Genomic DNA, 20,819 nt, shown 5'->3' on the forward strand with positions numbered 1-20,819 from the left:
TTGATATGGAATAACATTAATGGTTTTCATAGACTAAAAGACTGCTTCTGACTGATTGTAAACACAGCTGGTAAATGTGTGTCTATTTTTGTTCTTCAGTCACTCTTCAATACTATTACACATTCACAGAAGGTACCAAGCCCTTGATCTTGTCATTGAAGGCCTGTGCTCCAGCTGTTAACTAGAGGCAGTGCTGTAGCCCCTTTGGTTGTGTCCAAGTGAATGCTGTATAGGAGACTACAAATTTAGGCAGCTGTGCAATTAGCTTATGTCTTTCAATAACCAAGTCTTTTGCAGAATAACACAGCCTTTCACTGAGCATGCTGCAGGCAAGAAATGAAATCCTAAAGTTGGACCTGAAATGCATGTATTATCTTATGCCTCTGGCTGCCTATACTACAGCAGTTAATGGTGGGGAAAAACTTACTTTTCACGCTGGGCAGCAGCAGCAGTCTAGCCAGCTCTAGGACCAACCTTTTAATTTTTCCCTACAACAGTCACAAAACCCTTAAAGGTCTTTAGGGCAGAATTACATTGTAGCTTTGTACCACAGACTGCATCATGCAGGGGCTCCTGTCATGGAAGGTATGATACAGTTTGAATGCTGGTTAGTTTCAATGTTAAGGCTTTCTCCTCCTGCCATTTCTCATTAGAAATCAATACAGATACAGCTTATCAGAATTTCAAACCTTTTGTCTAAAAGGAGGCTCAAGACTCAAATCTGCATTGTGGGTTATGTATCACTGCAGAGGATTCATCTTTCCCTCCTAAAGAAAGTTGTGATTTTGATGTAAACACGGTCTTGGCGTGCCGTGCATAGGAGAGTAGACATTCTTTATGAGTTAAAAAAAGATTGTAGTCTAAAGTAAGAATCTGTTTTTGTGTTTCAAATCTGAAAGTACCTTGAAGGATCCCAACTCTGGACTTGAACCTCAATTTTTACGCATGAAGTAACCTTTAAAAATCTAAGTTCATAAACTAGTTTAAACAAGTAAATGTAGTACCTTTCTGTCTTCTCTCCTTTTTTTCATGTTGTCCCCCTCACTCCCACCCCCGCAACCCCAGAAGGCAGCAGTGTCAAGAGCAGGGCTGATAATGCATTGCTGCACATATGGAAAGTGACAGCTGCTTCGTCTATGAATCTATAGCTAAGCAAGAGGTACACTTTCAGATATGCTTTAGTTTAGACATCTGAGTATTGCAGTCCTTCAACCTGCGCTTTTGCCATTTTCATGAAGCTGTTGCAGCTGATGACACATTTGGAGATGGTTGAAAGAGGTTTGCACAACACTTTCTTCAAACTGTCTGATCCTGTATTTTCTTTTCTGTTATCACTGTCTTCACACATAGCTGGTTTACTGATTATGAAAGAGGTGGAAGGAATGTAGGATTCAACCTTAGTATTTTTTTGTCACTGGCCTACAGGATGAAGATGATGATAATCTGTGTGACAGCATGTTGGTTTGTAACCAGATGCACACAGAAATAAACTTTTATCTGGTTAAGCCTTAAGAGTTATTTGAAAGGGAAGAGGCAGAATGGGATAGTTGGAGATTGGTTGTTAAAATATATTGGTCGTTGAACTTTTCTACAGTTAGGATGGTAGTGTGGTGGTCTGGTCTAGTTCTGACCAGCAGCTCTGAGTCTGTGGCAGATTCATGGGCGTTTTGGGTAAGACACTGAGCTTTCCATACCCAGGGAAGCCTGAACTGTCAAAACATGTTTGTGTAAACTTTTTCCCTCCCTCTTTCCTAAAAGTATTCCATGTTAGCTTTTATTACAGCTAAACAAAACTGTAATATTCCCAGAAAAGGACTGTGTCGATTGGCTTTGTTAATTTATTGTTACATAGGCCTGTGGCATCTAATATTTCAGAAGCAATGAGAGGGAGGAAGGCTTATGTTTCCCAAGTTTTACTTCTCTAGGAAATGTGGATTTTGCTCTTTCCCTGCTACTGACAATAGATATGATAAAGACCTCATTAAACTTCAGGTGGAAAAATGTGAAGTCATACTTTACTGTATCTTTGAAGAAAGTCTAGTGCATTATTTGAAATTACAGTGGAAGTTGTTTTATGGCAAACCTACAGTCTAATTTGTGTCTAAAACCAAAAAGATATTGTTTATTTTGTTTTAGAAACTACTACATTGTTGTCTTTTCTTGGTGGTTCTGTAATTTAAATTACTGTGTAGGACTAAAGTCCAGGAGCATAAAGCATACAGCCAGTGATAGCTTCATGATAGTATGATAGAGCAAGAAGTGTGATGGTGAGAAATACCATTGTTCATCTACAGTCACTTAGAAAAAATGATAAATAATGAAAGTGTGATACATAATGAAAGCTTAAAATAGACTTGGAATTTTTGCAGAATAAATACCCTATACTGTTGTGATGTTATTCTTTCTTGATGGTGATGGTATGGTATTGTGTGGGTAGTAAAGCTAAGTGTCCAGAACAGTGAAGAAGAAAACCTCCAAAACGGCAAGGTTTCATAAAAATGAAATGCATTTTCATGTTTTAACTGATTTACCTTTCATTTATCTTTTCCAGGTTGCAGTAGTAAAACTGAAGAATGCAGATAAGGTTTTTGCCATGAAGATACTTAATAAGTGGGAGATGCTGAAGAGAGCTGAAGTAAGATTACAGTAATGTTTTTTTATAATCATGCACCCTCTTACTCTGATGAATTGTTACTTCTCTTTCCACAAGACTCTGTGTATATAGAGGGATTGAGGAGATGCTTCACTACTTACTGACAATATGAAGATTAATATTAAAATAAGCTTAAAGCAGTTCATCAGAAGGGTTAAAATAGCATGGAATCATGACTTTGGTGGACTGGATGTTTTAGGCATTATACTTTTTCTGTAATTGCCCAAGGATTACCAACTATACAAGCAATGTTTTAATGCATTTATTCTAGATAGGAATGTAGTCTTTAGCAAGTATTTTCCATGGTGAAAGGTAATTACTGAGCTATAAAAAAGTAATTACTGAGCTATAACTCATCAAGCCTATTAGTTTATCAGTAGTTAGAACTTAGCCAAGGTCCAATTTGTAGATTGAAAAATCAGAAAGATAAAAATTTCAAATTAATTTGAGTGCATGTTTCACAAAAATATCCATCTGCAAAAATTTGTGATGAAAAGTTCCTCATTAAAGCTTGAGTCCATTCTGTGTTCTGAAAAAAGTGGAACAGCTCTTTCACCAGCCCTGCTTTGCCTTGGGTTCCTACTTCATTATACAGCTCCACTCTTCATAAAATCCTCAATATGTTTCCCTGGATTCCTTTCGAAAGAAACTTACAAAGTGCAGTCTACACCTGAAGACTTGTGTATTAATTTTAAATAGAATTTGTGTCTAAGTATTTAAAGTGCTTTGAAATTCTTCATCTATGCATACAAAAAATAAACTGCCTGAAAAATAAGACTCAAAGATATAACTCAGTGTCTTACACATACAGAGTTGCTTTGGCCATTGGGTTTTCCTTAGTTTGGACAGCATAAGCACTATCTTGGTCTCTTCCAACTTGTCTGATCGAATTATCTCTAACCTCAGTTTTTATTTGAAACTCCTACTTTGCTACTCTCAGACTACCTTGCTATTCAATTGCTCCCAAGTTTATTCTGATTTCTGCATTTATATTTTAATTATATCTTGTTAGGAAATGAGATCAATGGGAAACCATCACACTTTAAAAAAAATAAATAATGTATCCAGACAAATTAAAGCCAATTTCTGATGTGTGCACATCCTCTCTTTTAATGAAAAAGTTATGACATTAAGAATTATAACTGGCATGTAGATTGTGGTTAGAATTATACAATGTGTTTCCTCTTAGCCAGAAATTATTCAGATACTGAGCAATCTGGTTTTAGACTTGATACAAAGAGGTATTTCTCTCCAAGACAGATGTCATTACTGTAAGTTTTATTATTTCAGTGAAAAAGAAAAGACCAGAAATAAAGTTACACTCTATTTTTAAATGTACCCTTTTAAAGTCAGTTTAAAAGCTATTTCTTTCCATTAAAATACAGTTATAAATAGGTTTGAAAGATTTTTCTCTATGCAAGGTATTAAAAATACTCTTCCCATGGGTCTGGCTGAATTTCTGAAAGTCTGAACTGTTAGCCTAAAAAGAATTACAGCTATGTTTTTCCATGTATTTGTAACCCATGGGTATGCAGTGGAAAGAGAACCATCTGGAGTGAAAATGCATTACAAAGCATGACCTTCAACAACTGTAACCTGTCATTTTTAAACGTTGATGACCGCATCTCACTTGTTACCACTGCTACGGAAAATGACCCATTTTGGGTCTGTTAGCAATGTGCTGCACTAACACTGAAATGCACAGGAAAATCATATAGTCCAAAAATGCAAGACAAGCATATAGGTAGGTGTATATGTAAATGGCAGAAATAAGTTGTTCATATATCCCTGTATCAAGTCTGGGAAATGGGAGTCATTTGTAAAAGCAGGAAGGGGGTATGTACTCAAAAGAGGCTTACGAATGCCAGATGACTGCAAGCTCAGCGTAATTGTATGCAAAAACTTTGTTACAATGAAATTGCCCAGGTTGTGAGGTCAGTGTTCTTTTTTGTATTATAAAGAGCGTAAGTTTTCCAAATACTTGCCACTGTTGAAAACTCCAAGATGTGCTGTAGAACTGGGGACATTACTGATACAAGGATTACCTGAAAGTGTGCGACAGCCTGCTGTTACACTTCCAGACCTGTTACCCTGAGTGTTGACAATCACTTACAGAGTTACATGTGTGCCATGGTGGTACCAGATGAGGCTCAGGAGAGACCAGGACAAATATTATGCAGCATGGAAGCAGTCAGCACTCCTGGAAGGTGCTAACTCTAAGCTGTAAGGACATGAGCACCAAATAGCTGAGCAGCCTGAATTCTCTGCTGGTCAAAGGCCACAAAAACTGTATAGGTATAACCAAGGCACTAAGGTGCCTTTGCTGTGACAGTGTTGGATCAGGTGATCTCTGGAGGTCTCTGCCAACAACTCAAGGAGCCTGTGCCTAGGGAAGATGAAGTGTAATGTTGAAATCATGAAGGGCACAAAAAAAGGCTTCATTTAAAAAAAACAACTTAATTGAGCTAGGTTACAGTAATTACAAGAACTACTCCCCCCCTCCCCCCCCCCCCCCCCCCATGAATTAATGTAAAGCCCATGAACCACTTAGAGTCTTTGGCTGTTACGGTCTCAGCTGTGATGTACTGTGGTAATAGCTGTTGCTGTCAACTCTAGGCATACTGCCCAGAGGTGGGTGTCTAGAGTGCTCAAGGAATGCATGGTCTTTTGTTAAATGATGGCAAAAACAAGTGGAATTATATAAACTCTCTAGTAAGTAATCCTGTGAATTGTGTCAGAACAAGTAGAGAAACTACATGTCATTTATCCTTGTGAAAACAAGAGTTCATAGTGTCTCTGTCTGAAATATGTCAAGAGTTTACAAACAAGGCAGGAAAAAGAAATGAAGCTGAAGCATAGAACAGCTTTTCTTCCTTCTGAAGATCATCCTTTCTTCTTCTCCCACCCCCAAATCCATTTTTCATTTAATAACCTTTGAGGGTATTTGTTTAAAGTATGTTCTGTTATTTTCTCAAATTTCACTGATTTATCTCATGCATTGTGCTATGATTGAAGTATACCATCTTTCTTTTTCCTGGTCTGAATTATTCTTACTCACTGTAGTCACCAAAACAAGACTTGGTATGGTTTATTTGATTGGAGAAGGGAGTTATTTTCTGCTCTGTTTTTACTGCGTGTATTCTTGTGCATAGCTCAGTCTAAAATGATATTTTGCTCTTCATTCTTCACTCTCCAAATCTCACAGCCAACAATAACCATGTCAGAGTTCTGGTATTTGCCTATTGTTTTTGGAAATGAAATTGAAAAAGTAAAGAGACTTGCATTTCCTTTAAATTTAGCTGTCTCCTAAGATGGAAGAGGCAGAGCGTGGTTCAAACCGATGAAACATCTTTGTGAAATAGCAAAGTGTGCTGGAAGAGATTATGGTCTATGCCTCTAAATCTCTATCTGCCTTGTAAATAGAGCCCATACAGTTATTAGTCTTTCTTTTACAGTATCTTTTAGACCTTTTTCTGAATAAAATTCTGTGTTGGCTTTGCTATTTGATACCTTTTATTTTCTTGTGATATTCACTTCAGAACTCAGTCCCTTCAAAACGTTCATCATATTTCTTTGCTATAGTTTCTTTTTGGCTTCTTTTCTGTTTGCAGAATGACAGAGGAAAATGACCAAAGTTGCTTTTGCTGAGGTATTTTATTCACTTCTTGGGGCAGGTTGCAAGACCTCCATTGAATTAATTGCCTTGCTGCTTTCCAGTTGGTTATTTTCTTCACATTTTATCTTCTTTTGTTTCATACAAACCTGTGTTCTCCTTCTTTTCTTAGGTATTCCTTAGCATTTCTTGGCAGTTCTTATTCCTCATCTGTTCCACTTGCTGTGAAGGCACCTTTTGCCTCCTGTGTTTGTTTCCAGCATGTTGAGGGGAGGTCCTCCTCAATGTCTTACCAACAGCTTATATCTGGCAAGAGCAATATTCAGTTCTGTCCGACTTTTCCTGAGGAAAAAGCGTGGAGAAAACACCAGCTGGTTAATGAGTATCAGATTATGACTACATGGAATTTGTTGGCAGCTACTTTCAAATGAAAAGAAGAACCTTGCCTATGTGAAAATTCAAGTGTAAAACTAGGCTAACAGCGTGATGAGATAAAGCAATGACACAAGACTCCGGATCCTAGTTCAACTCCTGTTGCAGTTATAATTACATAATGCCATTATTGATTGTTTTCTCCAATCTTATATTGCTATTCTGTAATTATTGATACTTGATTTCAATATTTCTATGTACAAAAAAAGATAAGATTTTGACTTGGGATTTTTAGACAATGGGAAGCAGCAGCTTATTTCTCCCTTTGCATCATTTAACAACATGGAGAACTACAACTGTTTAAATTTGAAGAAGGTGGACTTTTCTGATACCTAGTTTTTCATAGATTTTGGCATGTTTGAAGAGTGTAGTAAATGACTTTAACTTAGAGAGACAGTTTTGATTTTTTTTCCCCCCCCCAAAACGTAATGTTAAAACATAGTCAACTTGCAAAAATGTCTGTCTTTATATATTTCACTTAAAGCCTATAATTATTTTTCTCCCCTTCAGACAGCCTGTTTTCGAGAAGAGAGAGATGTGTTAGTGAATGGAGATAACCAGTGGATCACAACATTACATTATGCGTTCCAGGATGAAAACTATTTAGTGAGTGTTGCTTTTATATATAAATATATATGTGGATGGAAATGCAGATTCTTAGTTGTGGTATGAGACAGAAATATAGTTTGTTTATTTGTTAATTTTGTGTTCTGGACCATACAGACCATGTGAGGATCTGTGATTTTGTGCATAAGATTCTGAAGGGTGGAGAGTGGTCAGAAACTATAAGTTTTGTTATAAATATTTCGGGAATGCAGCTTTGTTTTCTAAACCACTTTGTGTTTATTGATGAACCTTGGTCTATCTGCATCTTCTTTCTTACAATTCATCACTCCAGTTTAATTGGATTCATAAAAGTAAAAGTGCACTTACTAAAATAAATTTTCTATTTGATTTTCACTTTTTGTGATTAACATTGCTGATTACTGTTCTACAGTTAGAAATAGGGAGTAGCCCTGTTTTTAAACAACAGTTCATTTAGGTTGGTCTTTGCTTTTTTGAGGACTTAAACCCACTAAGATGTCATAAAGCAATGAAACATTCTTGTAGCATGGAAGAATGCCACTAGAAGTTCATAAATAAGAGTTCGAAGCTATAATTGTAGATTAAAGTGTCTCTTTAAATATTTAATGTTATTTAGTTTTCAAGTATTTTGAAAGACTTGCAAAAAGAAGCTAATAGGAGGAAAAAGTGCCATTTTTCTGTGGAATCTTTCCCACTTAAAATATGTTTTGATTGTGATATGGTATTGGTAATATTTATGCCTGAAAAAGTAAACAACTACACATTAAATTGGGTTTTATTGCCCCGTGCTTTGGATTCTATATCATTAGTAAATTCTAATGTTTTCTTAAAAATATACTATGCAGTCATAATCTTTTTTTCCCACCAGTGTGTCCAATCAAAGAAGTGCTATACATGGAATTCCTGCAGAATTGCAATGCTTTTTGCCATTATATTGCTTTCTGTTCTGTCAGCTCAGATACTTGGAGATTCATAGATTTTGGTGGAGTTTATACAGAACCAGGGCTCTGCATTTGTGAATCTAACTGTTGGCTTACATACCTCGCAGCCAGCTTCATGCTTTATTAATGTGGGCAGTAAAAATAATCTCATGTTTTATGTAATTCTGATCTTACTATTAACAGTATTTAAAAGAAAATATTATATATTCTGCAACAGCCTGCTAGAATTTCTTTTAATCTTGCCAGTTTCCTTATTTTCACTAAGCACAGAACAGCTTCTGTTCTTTATCTTTGATAGTCTGCTAACAGAAGCAAGTTTTGCAGCCTGCTGGGGAAAATATCAGTAATACTGTTTTTCATCATTTTAGTGTGAATGTATCACTAATTCTCTATGTACTTTTTATTAAAATAAAATAAAACAGAAGTGCCCTTTAAAAAAAAACAACAACAAAACTGTGTACATTGAGCAATAGATGTGGTTGAGCAGTGGATGTTGTATACCTTGACTTTAGTAACGCCTTTGACACTGTCTCTCATAACATTATCACAGAAAAGCTGACAAAGTATGCATTAGGTTGGCAACAGTGAGGTGGATTGAAAACTGGCTGAACTACGGGGTCCAGGGGGTCATGATCAGTGACACAAAGTCCATCTGGAGGCCAGTCAATGGTGATGTACCCCAGGGCTCAATACTGGGGCCAACATCTTGATTAATGACCTGGGTAGTGAGATGGAGTGCACCGTCAGGAAGTTTGCAGATGATGAAAAAACAGGGAGAAGTGGCTGATATGCCAGATGGCTGTGCCATCATTCAGATGGACCTCAGCAGACTGGAGACCTGGGCAGAGAGAAGTCTCATGAAGTTCAACAAAGGGAAATGCAATGTCCTGCACCTGGGGTGGAATAAAATAAACCCAGTACATTCTGGGGGCCATCTGGCTGGAAAGCAGCTTTGCTTGAGGTCCTTGTGGATAACAAGCTAACCATAAGCCAGCAATGCACCCTCGCAGCAAAAAAGGCCAAGAGTATTCTGGGCTGCAGGGAGAAGTATTGCCAGCAGGTCAGTGGAGGTCCTTCATCTCTGCTCAGCCCTGGTGCAGTTGCATCTGAAGTATTGTGCCCAGTTCTGAGTTCCCCAGTGCAAAAGAGAGATCGAGCTACTGGAGCAAGTCCAGCGCAAGACCAGAAGGATGATTAAGCTACTGGAGCATCTTTCATGTAAGGAGAGCCTGAGAGAGCTGGGATTCTTCAGCCCAGATAAGTGAAGGGTTGAGGGGTTATCGTCAATGTGTATAAATACCTGATGGGAGGGAATGGAGACAAGGGAGCCAGATTCCTCTTGGGACAGGACAGGAGACAATGGACACAAACTGAAACACATGGAATTTCGTCTGAACACAAGAAAACACTTTTTTACTGTAAAGGTAGTCAAACACTGGAACATGTTACCTAGAGGAGTTGTGAGGTCTCCATCCTTAGAGATACTCAAAACCCAACTGGACGCAGTCCTCATCATCCTGCTCTAGCTGACCCTACTTGAGCAGATGAGGTTGGAGTAGATGATCTGAAGAAGTCTTTTCCAACCTAAACAAGTCTGTGATTTAGGATTAATTGCCCATGTTAAACTTCCACTAGTTACTAGAATTTGATGTCCTTAAATCTGTGCTTGTTTTTCTCTTAGAAGGATGGTGCTGTTGTACAGTAGTATTTTGAGTATTTGAGACTTGAATAGATCTTGATGGCTGTGTGCATTTAGAAAGTATTTTTTAAAGCTTTTTAAAAAAACAGCTTTTTTTAAGGACATGGGTCTTTGACATTGGATGGGATGCTATGTATTGACTGAATTATTTATTAAAAATTTAGTTGTTAAACTTAGCTTTGATTCCTATGGATGTGTTTAACAAGTGCACAACTTAATATTGTGAGTTACAGTTTAAGTGTTGGTATATTTCAAGAGTTGAGGGTTTCCTTGCGATAGGCTACTGCATTGCTCTTGCAAAATGGGCAGTGCAGAGTCCTGTGTTGTAAGAGCCAAAATGCCTTTATTTTGGTATATCCAATAACCGAGTTGTACTGGTTTTAAAAATGGTGAAGAATGAGTGCAGAGATCCCACATCAGTTATGAGAATCTTAAGAGGTTTTTAAAATATATTTTCAAAGCACTAAGTTAAGCTCTTGCAGATCTCTATAGAGTGTATCAGTTAATAATCATTATATTACATTCCAAAGGCTTAATGTATTTTCTAAAACTGTAAAACATGAGAAGCTAGTACTGTAGATCATGTTTCAGAGGGAGTGTAGGAGCAGCACTGAATAGAAGATATTTGTCATGTGTAAGGCTTGTGAGCATAATTTAAGAAGTTTACTATTCATGTCACAAAGCAACAGATGAAAATTTGATTGTCAGCACATTTAAAATTTTGTGGAAATGCATTTTGTACTTTCTTCCTGCACTTGGAATCAATGAGGATGCCCAGGTTACTCTGTGTCAAATTGTTAAAAATCTTTGTTCATCACCTTTATTGTTATGGAAAGTATGAGGGGAAAAAAACCAGGTGTAAGGGTTCTGCCTGCCCCACATCTTCCTTATAGCTGGTACAATTTTGCAGAATTTTTTCCATATGCTTTAATTTCTTTTTCTGAAGATGGGAAAGACTTGGAACAAATGAGGGGAACTAACTATAAAAAGTCCCTTTAAGTTGCTTTATAAAAATTTTAAAGAATCGAATTGGGATATACATTATTGCATCTTTTAATGTTTTTTTATTATTTGTGATCCATTATACACTATTGGTAAGAGTCACTGCCTCAAATGTGGATATATGTTGCCTTCCTAGAGGCAGAGGTTGGAACTCTAGACAAAAGCTTTCAGATACTATATAGTTTAGTGGGAAATTATTCTAATTAGTCTGTCCACAATGATGTTTGAAAGTAATGTCATAGCAGTGGGTGTTAAATTAGATTGCTTATAATTAGTTCGTTAGTTATAATTAGTTCGATGATTTTTTTTCTTTTCCCCATTTGCCCTTCCAGTTGCTGTTCCACAATTAAAACAAACTAAGCTAAGCTAAAAAGGTATTAATCATGAGTTTCCCACTTCTCTTATTTTTACTTTTTTCTAATCATTTTGACCGTGTCTCTAAAGGAAATGGCATTTCATTCTGTCATAATGCAGTAAAACGGAGAAAGGTTCTGATCTCTTTGAAGTCTTTGCACCTGATTCAGTGGCAAGCAGGTTTTATGTTTCATTAATAAATCAGAAATCAAATGTATTTTTCTCCACCATTTCCATTAGAGACAGTGACACTTTCCTTTGTATGTTGGCAGATCAAGTAGTGTGCGCAATGTCAACAGTATCTGGAATTGTACTATGAGCCACTGGAAATCTCTCAATCTTTGCCTTAATCTGAGTAGTCTAAAAACTTTACTCTCCAAAATTGTTTGTTTAATGGGAAAAGAAGATGACAGGAAAAAAGGGAAGGGGAAGCCTGGGAGATTAGGGCCCTTAAATGAGATCCCAAGTTAACACAATTGGTTTAGTTTTTATAGGTCTGTATCCTTTACTCCTTTTGAATTCTATCAAAGGATATTGTTTTTATAAGGGAATCCAGAGTATCTAAGTATTTTATGTTTGGTGATGGGACAGTGGATAAAGCTGAAACTATTTTGTCATGAGGCTTATTGTATTTGGAGAGGTATAAATATGAAAAATATTCAGGTAGGTTAAATATTAAAATGAGGCTGAACCAGCTTCTGTTTTCAGAACATCTAAGCATCTTGGTTAGCTTTTTTAATGCCCATAATAATTTTTGCAATAAATTAATTTTTATGCTTCAATTAGTTTTTAGTCTCTGATTCACTCAATAAATCGTTTTTTTTTCCATTCTATTTTCTTATCATTGCCACTCCATAGTACCTGGTTATGGATTACTATGTTGGAGGAGACCTACTTACATTGCTCAGCAAGTTTGAGGACAGACTACCTGAAGATATGGCTCGTTTTTATTTGGCTGAAATGGTGATAGCTATTGATTCAGTTCATCAGTTGCATTATGTTCATAGGTAAGTAATTTGAGCTCCAAATTCCTGTTGGAGTTACGGGGAGTTACTCGATAGAGTGAAAATAATTCCTGTTAAACAGTTTAAGCTAGTAACAAGTATTTGCCGTAATAGTAAGCATGATAGAACTGACCTGCCTGTATCTTCTGGTTATTGAGAACTGTTGCTAACCTTGTACCATATGGTCAGAGACATGAATGAATATCCAAATGCATGTGATGAATCTTGCACACTGGCATGTTTCAAAGTTAATAATCCATAATTTATAAAAGCAAAACTGGAAACTTGTTTGTGAAATACGATCAACTTTGAACAGGTTTATTGAAGGGTCAGATTCTGTTTCTTAGTTAATTTGTTCAATCTATACCAAAGTTGAAAACACACCATTGTGTGGTCTGCTTTGGATTTGTTTCCCCATTTTCTTTTGGACTTAATGAAATTATCTTTAAAATGAAGGGAGGACATTTTGCTAAATAAGTGGAAGTACTTAAATTGTGGTACTTACCTTTACCTTGGTATATATATTAAAAAATATCTCTTCTGTTCAAAGGAAAATACTAAGTCATTTGTGTATAGCTTTTTTGGAGGTCATGATTGACTCTTCTACAAAATGAGCATAATCTTTTCTTTAATGAATCATTCTCTGCTGAATTCCATGGTAGTTCTATGCAGGCGAAAAGATTACCTTACAAGAGGCAGAATTTTCAAATGCACTCAATAGATGTACTTTGCTCTGACAGAAATCACGAGGTAAACTCCCAGTTGTTTAAGCTGAATCATTAAGTTGGCAGAATGAGCTTGTTTGATAGGTCCATCTGATGCCCTTAATCAGAGCCTATACTGGCCATTCCTTCTTCTACTGTTCCCACTTGGCTGCTTCAGTCCAGAAAAGTTGTTGGTTGTTTTTTTTGTCCAAAAGGTGTGTTGCAGTTGGTTTTGGTTTGTTTCTTTGGTTTATTGTTTCCTTTGAGACTGTGGCTTTTCATGAAAGAGCTGTAGCGAAGGAGTGCTTTAAGGTGGGGTAGTGCTAAGCTGCAAATTGTTCTTCTGGAATATTTTGAAGTCTGCTAGTTTTGTTGAAGAACTGTGTCTACCTGCTAAAACAAGTTCTTTGTGATAACGCCTTGTGGAAAAACCCAAGCAGAGTATTTTTCTTGAATTTTGAAGATTTCAACTGTTTTATTTCTGAGAAACTGTTTGTTCGCTTAGGACCTGATGTGAAAGGTTTTTGCATTCAGTTTAATTTGGATCCATCTTTTAAAATGTGTTTGTGGGTGAACTGTTGAGATGCTATCTCCTGTTACCAGGTAGAGAGTACTTCATGTACTACAGAAACTGCTGTATTTTACCCACTGAGTCTGCATATGGGTTAGTAACTCTTCCCAGAAGAGCAGATGCCCACCATCTCTACCTTTACCTCCAAACAGATGAAAACCTTTGTAATTCAGCACTGTTAGCGTGTAATATGCAGCAGATGAGATGTTTCCATCCTCAAATAGCTAGCGTACCCAAGATGAAATAGGTGTTGGTGTAAAATTTTGGGTGAAAATTAAGTAGCATTGCAGTTCAAAACAAGATACTAATTATTATGCTTGCATATTTATTACTATGAATGTTTAACAACAACAAAAAAAAGGCTCTATATGTTCCCAGTCCCTTGTTGTTTGATTTGTGGCCTTGCCAGTGAGGTTCCCATGTTTATAAAGTTCTAAATGCCACTTTGGTATTTTATCATTAATACTACTGTAATACAATGCCTGTTTATAAGGGGATGTTTTGCAAAGATTAAAAATGTAAAGAGCACTTGAGTATATGTTAAATGATCAGCCTTTGAAATGAGACCTGTTCCACTGTTAGTTTTATTAGGATATTTGCAACTGGTAAAGCAAAAGAAAGAAAAAGAAATCACATCATCTAAATGCCACTAATGCTCTTTTCCTGAAAGTTTAACTGTGGCGGCCGCATTATTTTTGGGAGTGTGTTGCACACAGCAAAGGGCATAGGAGAAGAAGGAAAATACTACTAGAAGATGGATAATGTAACAGCTGTAGTAGTGATATTTCAGATGAATAGACAATATGCATCAGGATTTGGTCTGAGTTGTAGCTAGTGAGCTAGAAACCATGCTTTAGGCGTGGTTTTTTTCAAGTTTTTTTCCATACAATGAGGTAGCAGATTCTTTTGTTTTGTTTCCTTTTAGTGCCCCAGTTCTTTCAGGACAGATTTTCACATTAACTGTAGTGTTGTATTTTGACAGTAATTTTCTTTTTCTCTGAATGTTTTTGTACCTTTTAAAAATTGTATTTCTATTTTTATTCTGAGTGTGTCACTCCTCTTGCTCTTCTTTATCATTAATCACTTTTTTTTGTTGTCAGTTTGTTTTGTTTGGGAGTGATACTGACTGCAGTTGTGGTTCGTGTGCAGACCACCCCAATGTCAAATGCAAGTCACTTTTCTTTCCTAAAGTACATTGGCCAATGTTCTGAAACATCAAATAGGAGCAACCTCAGCATTACTTAAACGAAATTGCTACAACTGTATTTCAAGTTTTGGAGACCAAATTTGAATGCCATTTCTGCACTAGCACTGTGGGATTATGGGATGAATTTATAGTGGGAAGGAGATCAAAATCTAGGTAGTAGTAGAATTGTGCAGAGAAATTGCATGATGATTTTGAAGCTGTCTCCTGATTCCTACTGAATTGAAGGAGAAAAGTTGCTAGCTGAAAATAACATCAATACTACTGGTTTTAGTATATTTTAATTTTTTCCCCTGTTTTTATGTACTTTTTAGTTTAAATAAATATGTGATATAATGTTTTTGAGATAACATCAATCAGAACATAAAACTTTCATAATTTGTCATTTTTGATGAATTAATTTCTGTGAACAAGTCATGTGGTATTTTACCTGGTAGTTAAATGATGGCTCAGAATGTTAGTAAAACGGCCTTTTCTTTAATGTGTATCTTGGATTTTGCTATTGTTATAAATGCACCAGCACTGGCATTACCAAATGTTGTTGACAGCTCCAAGACTACCTTTAGAAAGAAAACTTCACTGAAGTTAAGTATATGTGCAGGTGTTCACATTGAGGAAGTACATACGTATGTGTATCTCTCACAAATGCACGACTTGGGAATTCATGTAAAGCTTATACCTACCCCTGATACCTTAAATTACTAAGTTGTACTAATGAAGTGATGCTAGCTTGTGGGCCAAGGTTAAATATTGTGTTGTGCTAGTTTTCTGCAAACTGTAGTATTGTACAGGGTAAGGTTTTATGTTTATTAGGAATCAACATCAATTTGTGGTTTTATTTTTATAGATTTGTAGCACCTTTTTTTGGTTTTTTTTGGCTGAAAAAAAAGCCTCTACATGCATTAATATTAATTTCGGTTTCAAGGTTGTACTGTTACTTAATTCCTCATGAGATATGTTAAAAGTTTATATTTGCATGCATTATCAAATACCCAGGTGTGGGCTGGAGTAAAAGTCTTACCAGCTTAAGCTAGGGAGCTACACTTTATGAATGTTGTGTTACCTCAAACATGTAAAACTTGTTTTTCCTACAACCAAGACCAATTCCTTAATTATTTTATTGGTGAGCCAAGTTTTCTCTCCATTTTATGTAAGGTGGAAATTGAGGTGTAAAATGCTAGTTTTTGTCTGAAACCTTTTAAGTAAAAAAGACTTTAGAAGGTTTGGTTGCCACTGAAAGAAATTTCCTCTGAGGACTGCAGAAGATATCCTCTGGGCAGGTACTAGTCCTAGGCACAGTGAGTGTGCACTGGTGGCTTTGCATGTCCCTTGAGTGTGCCTGCCTGTGCTGCTGCCTTTTGTGCTGTCTTCTGAGGCAGCCCTTACTTTAGTAAGGGTGCATTTAAGTCTGTCTCTGTCCTAAATTTAATTTGGGACATTCCAGCTTCTTGAATAGTACAGAATTATAAGTGTTAATGTGCTTAAGTCATTTTCATCTTGACTTTCTTTCCTCCATCTGTTTGTTCTGTGCAGGGTTGCACAGTGATTCAGTGTAGAGTGAATTTGCAGCTATGAAGTGTTCAACATTTAGGCTCATGATCCTTCAGACCACTGCAAAAATATTCATTTAAAATAGTTTTCATATATTGGCACACACCCATGTTAAACAGTCTTCATCTTCTGTTGAATGGTAAAACAATCCTCACTTACCTTCTTACTAGGAAAATATTTTGGAAGGATTATGAAACACCTATGTTAATTATTATTTTTGTTGGTTAAGTTTATGGGAGGATAGTTAAGACTACAGGGCAAGCTCTCAAGTTACATACATTTCAGATGTTGTCTTTTGCATGTGAAAAGATAGGCGTGCAAAGCATAAGACACCTATTTCCATAAGGTATGCGAGATTACAGTTAGCTTGATCAGTGTGTTTCTGAATTTCTAGTTGCCACTGTCCCTCTGTCTGAAGGATTTTAGCATTCTAAACCACCAGATGCTTTTTTTTTTCCCCTTCTCTTTCCATTTTCTATATCGACTTCTGAAATTTAAGTTGGGCCTCACTGGAACGTTTGAATTCTTAAAATGTAGAGCAGCAGAATTCTCTGTGGAAGTGACATCCTTTCTGAGAAATACTGAACATAAGGGAATAAATCCGTTAGAGGGATAAGAGAACTGTCTATTCCCTATCAAGCCAGCCTCTTCTTTGCTTTTAACAAGAAGGTACTATTTGTCCTCAGTAAAATCATCTTGGGGGACATCCCTGAAATATTTACTGTAGTTAGCAGGCAGCTGAAATCTGGGATTCTTTGTAGGATGCATTTCACTTGAAACTATAAGTTTCAGTGCCAGCATATCCATTTTTGACTTGCTGAATAAGTGGTTTTCTGTCTTCTGGGTGTATCCCATCTTTCCTGATCATTAATTTGCTCAAGTGGAAAATTTGGGGGTGGAAGGCCCATCAAGGGAGTTAGCTGCATTGCGCGGTATGTCTGAGTTGAGTTGGCACAAGGATGAGCCAAGTGCTCTGGCCTTTGGTAAAGTGAACCGTAATTGTGGGTTTGAAAGAAAGCAACAACATATTTTAAGTGTTTACCAAACTTTGCAACAGACATAATGTCGAACACACACATGAAGATGACCTTACAAAGTGCTGAGAGTGAAGGAAACAGGGCTAGAAAAGTAAGGGAAAAATAACATAAGATTATTTTGATAGTCTACTGAAAATGTATTGCTTTGAAATGTTGCATGGTTTAGTTTTACATGGAAAACTGCAGGACAGAAAGTTATTTTAGTGAGTATTTGGTAAGCTAGTGCTTCCTTACAAGGTATTCCTTTACAGAGGTAGGAGGGCTCTGTGTCTAGGCTCTGTATTTTCTCTCCATTTTCACACTGAGGAGGGGCTGGAAACAAAGGTCATCTTTACAGACTCTAGGCTTTTGTTTTGCCCTGTGACCATACATGTTATAAACACTGGCAACTGCTCCCATAGTCCCCCTTAGGGTGGCGTCCAACCTGCAATGAGGACTGTATCGTGGTTAATACTATTTGACTAGAATTTGTTGGTAGGATTTCTGAAAGAGTCTGTGATGACCTAGAAGTATTTTGAAATAAAAGACCCATATATGCTTGGAGTGCCAAGAGCTAGTGGATCACACTGGCTGTGCTATCATGTAGAAGGCAAATGGGTTCTTGCAGTATTGTGTCTAGTGGGAGTGTTAATTTAAGTGAAAGCTGTGTAGTGGGTGAATGAGCTAGCATAGACCTATATTCTGTGTTATTCGAGCAGAAGGAATTTAGAAACCTGAAGTCTAGTGCCTTAAGCGATAGTAGCCTTGAGTAGTCCTTTCAGCAGAGGTGCTTTTACAGATGTATCCTTTGGCCTTTTTTCTTCCATTGTTCCTCTCTTCCCTAAGACTCAAGCTCCAAACATCCCTTCTGCTGTGCTGAAACAAAGGTTTGTGGGGCTGTGCAGTGAATTGAATGAGGACACCAGTCCAGGTTAAAAGTAACTTTACATTTTAGCTAACCTGGATCAATTCTCCAGTCTGTTTGATGGAGAATAGGAGGAAATATCTTTAAGCTGGTCTTTCCAATAAAATCTATGTTCATCACATTGTGCCTGTTTTTTCCCTACATCCATTGAGTGGTACTTGAAATATCTGGTGATTTATTCAACTCTATGATTTTAAAGAAAAAGGGACACAAGAAGCAGTTGGGGTATCTTAAATGTAGTTAGCCATAATACCCTCAGAAATAAACCCTTCCCCTTTCATGTCTTATACCTACCTCCAAAGGAAGGAAATTCTTGATTATTGTCAGTTGAGGAAGGCTAGCAAGGCAAGGAACGCACCCCTCCGTCTTTCTGGTGAGTCCCCACCAGACCTCTAGCTAGGACAATTACACCTTTATTAGAAAGAAGGCTCATATGAAAAGGACGAATGTGTAGATGAAGATTTTTTTTCTTTTTTATGTAGATTGGTGTATTTTCTGGGCGCTGTTGCTTGAAAGGCAGATGGATGTGAGCACTCTGTCAGATGGTATGTAATCCTGTTTAGGTAGGAACTGGATGTGGTTGTCATAAAACAGAAGTGTGTAAACCATCCTAAAAGTGAAAATGAGAGAGACAGACAAGAAATAAAGTTTGATTGAAAAGGGTCCTTTTTAACCTTGTGCCTTAATGGGAAAATTCTTAATGCCAAAAATCTTGTATAAAAAAAAAAACACAACCCTGGGCTTGCCTTCCAAGTAATAATGTTTATAGCAAGGGTCAGTGGATGCTAAATGTGATGGAACTTTCCAAGACATACTGCTGCCACTAGCATAAAGATTCATTTGACTTCTATGGTGTTTGCAGAAAAAAAAGTCCCCATTAGAACTGTCATAGCTCTGATATGAGGTCTGTTTCAGTGCCTTATGAAGTTGGAGGTGTTTTCAGAAAAAGGGACATAAGAAGCAGTTGGAGATGGGGTATCTTAAATGTAGTTAGCCATAATACTTTCAGAAATAACTTTAATAACTTTTTAACTTAATAAATTTTTGAAGACAAAACATTCCCATTTGAAAGCTGTTTTTATGTGAGTTAAGCTATAATTTTACACTCATTCTTTTCTGATTATTTCAGACCTGGAAATATTTTCTCCTACTACTTTTTTTTATATCCAAAATCAACATCAGGAAAGTAGGACAAAAACATTTTCCTTATTTTTGAATTTTTAGTCCTGGTGGCTGTGGTTCTGAGGGTGTAATTAGCTCATTGTTTGGTGGCTGAGGATAGAGTTGCTAATTAACACTTTGAGTGATTTTGTTCTCGTTTGTCAGAACAATGCAGGCAGAAATGAGGATGGCAGTTGTGTGATGGAGTCTTCATTAGTCTCAATTTTTTTGTTATATTAGAACGAGCCTAACTGCCTCACATTTTTTCTTCTACAGACTTTCCATTTCATTATCTCTTTGTGAACACAGTATTTATTTCATAACTACCTCCATAGTGTCTCAAATTTTCATTTATTAATACCCTATATGTTCCCCAAGTTCCTCCTTAGAACGCCTTTATTGTATTTACAATTACGGGGCCTTTGCTTCTTTCTTTTTATTTGAAATACAGTTGGCTTTATGTTATTAGATTAGACTAGATCAGATTAGAAGCTGCACAGGACAAATTGGTTATCATCTGAATTTGAGTGTCATGTAGATTTGTCATTGTATAAATAAGTAATAATAACTTGGCTTTATTGTTTGATATTCCTGCAGTGCTAGTATAAAATCATAACATTGGGATGCTTGAATACATTATAAGAAGTGTTTTAAACCATTGTCTTTTATCTAGTTTCTTGCTAGAGCATTCTTCCCAGTGAGTATTTGATATATTTGGATTGAGAATGTCTTCACTATCTGAACTTTCAGATATGGCAAGTAGAAATATGGTGTTTGAATTTCTGAATTAAATTGCTGTTGCCCCAACCACTAAATGTAATACTTCCTTTTCTTCATAGTAAATTAAGATATCCTTGCAAGATACTGGTGCAAGAATCTGGTTACTGAAAGGGCAGTTAAGGAAGTATCAGTCCAAATAACCTTGTCTGCATTGAAGCTGTTCTACAGTAAGCATTTCCCTGTTACATTTCCAGAAGAGCTGTTGTACTGTTAGAAGAGCCTACCTCATGTTCCTTTTTAATAACAGCAAAATATTACTAGGTTTTAACTTCTTACATGAGAAAAAATAGGTCATTTTAACATCCTGCAAATTAGAATACTGCTTACAAAGCAAATGCTTGCATAAGGTCACACTTGGTTCAGTTATGGAAGGCTTCGTGGCTGAGGTCAGGGAAGCAAGACCTTGTGGAGCTTTATCTGAAAAGTTGTATTAAAATCTTTATTGACTCAGGTGCTGTGATGTTTATGCTGTTCAGTTTTTCTTTATTAGCTATTGAGGGGCAGCCTTTAGCATTTCCTTGTGCAGCAGGAAGCAGTGATATTACTGCCACTGTAACTCAGTAATTTTAAATCAGATATAGCATGTAAAGTCCAGGAAAAGGGCATTAGAAAGGTACAAAAGAG

At 36.7% G+C, this 20,819-nt stretch overlaps 1 protein-coding gene across 11 annotated transcripts in view; it reads left to right on the forward strand.

Moving 5' to 3' along the window:
* The window catches only part of CDC42BPA (CDC42 binding protein kinase alpha), a 188,664-nt gene that overhangs the window by 66,323 nt on the left and 101,522 nt on the right, over positions 1 to 20,819 (forward strand). For all 11 annotated transcript variants that reach the window (XM_075042495.1, XM_075042497.1, XM_075042502.1 and 8 more), the window contains 3 exons: positions 2,552 to 2,635; positions 7,209 to 7,304; positions 12,138 to 12,286. In XM_075042495.1, the coding sequence (XP_074898596.1) occupies positions 2,552 to 2,635; positions 7,209 to 7,304; positions 12,138 to 12,286 (329 nt within the window). The remainder of the gene's footprint in view (positions 1 to 2,551; positions 2,636 to 7,208; positions 7,305 to 12,137; positions 12,287 to 20,819) is intronic.

Source organism: Buteo buteo, chromosome 12 (assembly GCF_964188355.1).
Source record: "Buteo buteo chromosome 12, bButBut1.hap1.1, whole genome shotgun sequence".
Taxonomy (NCBI): domain Eukaryota; kingdom Metazoa; phylum Chordata; class Aves; order Accipitriformes; family Accipitridae; genus Buteo; species Buteo buteo.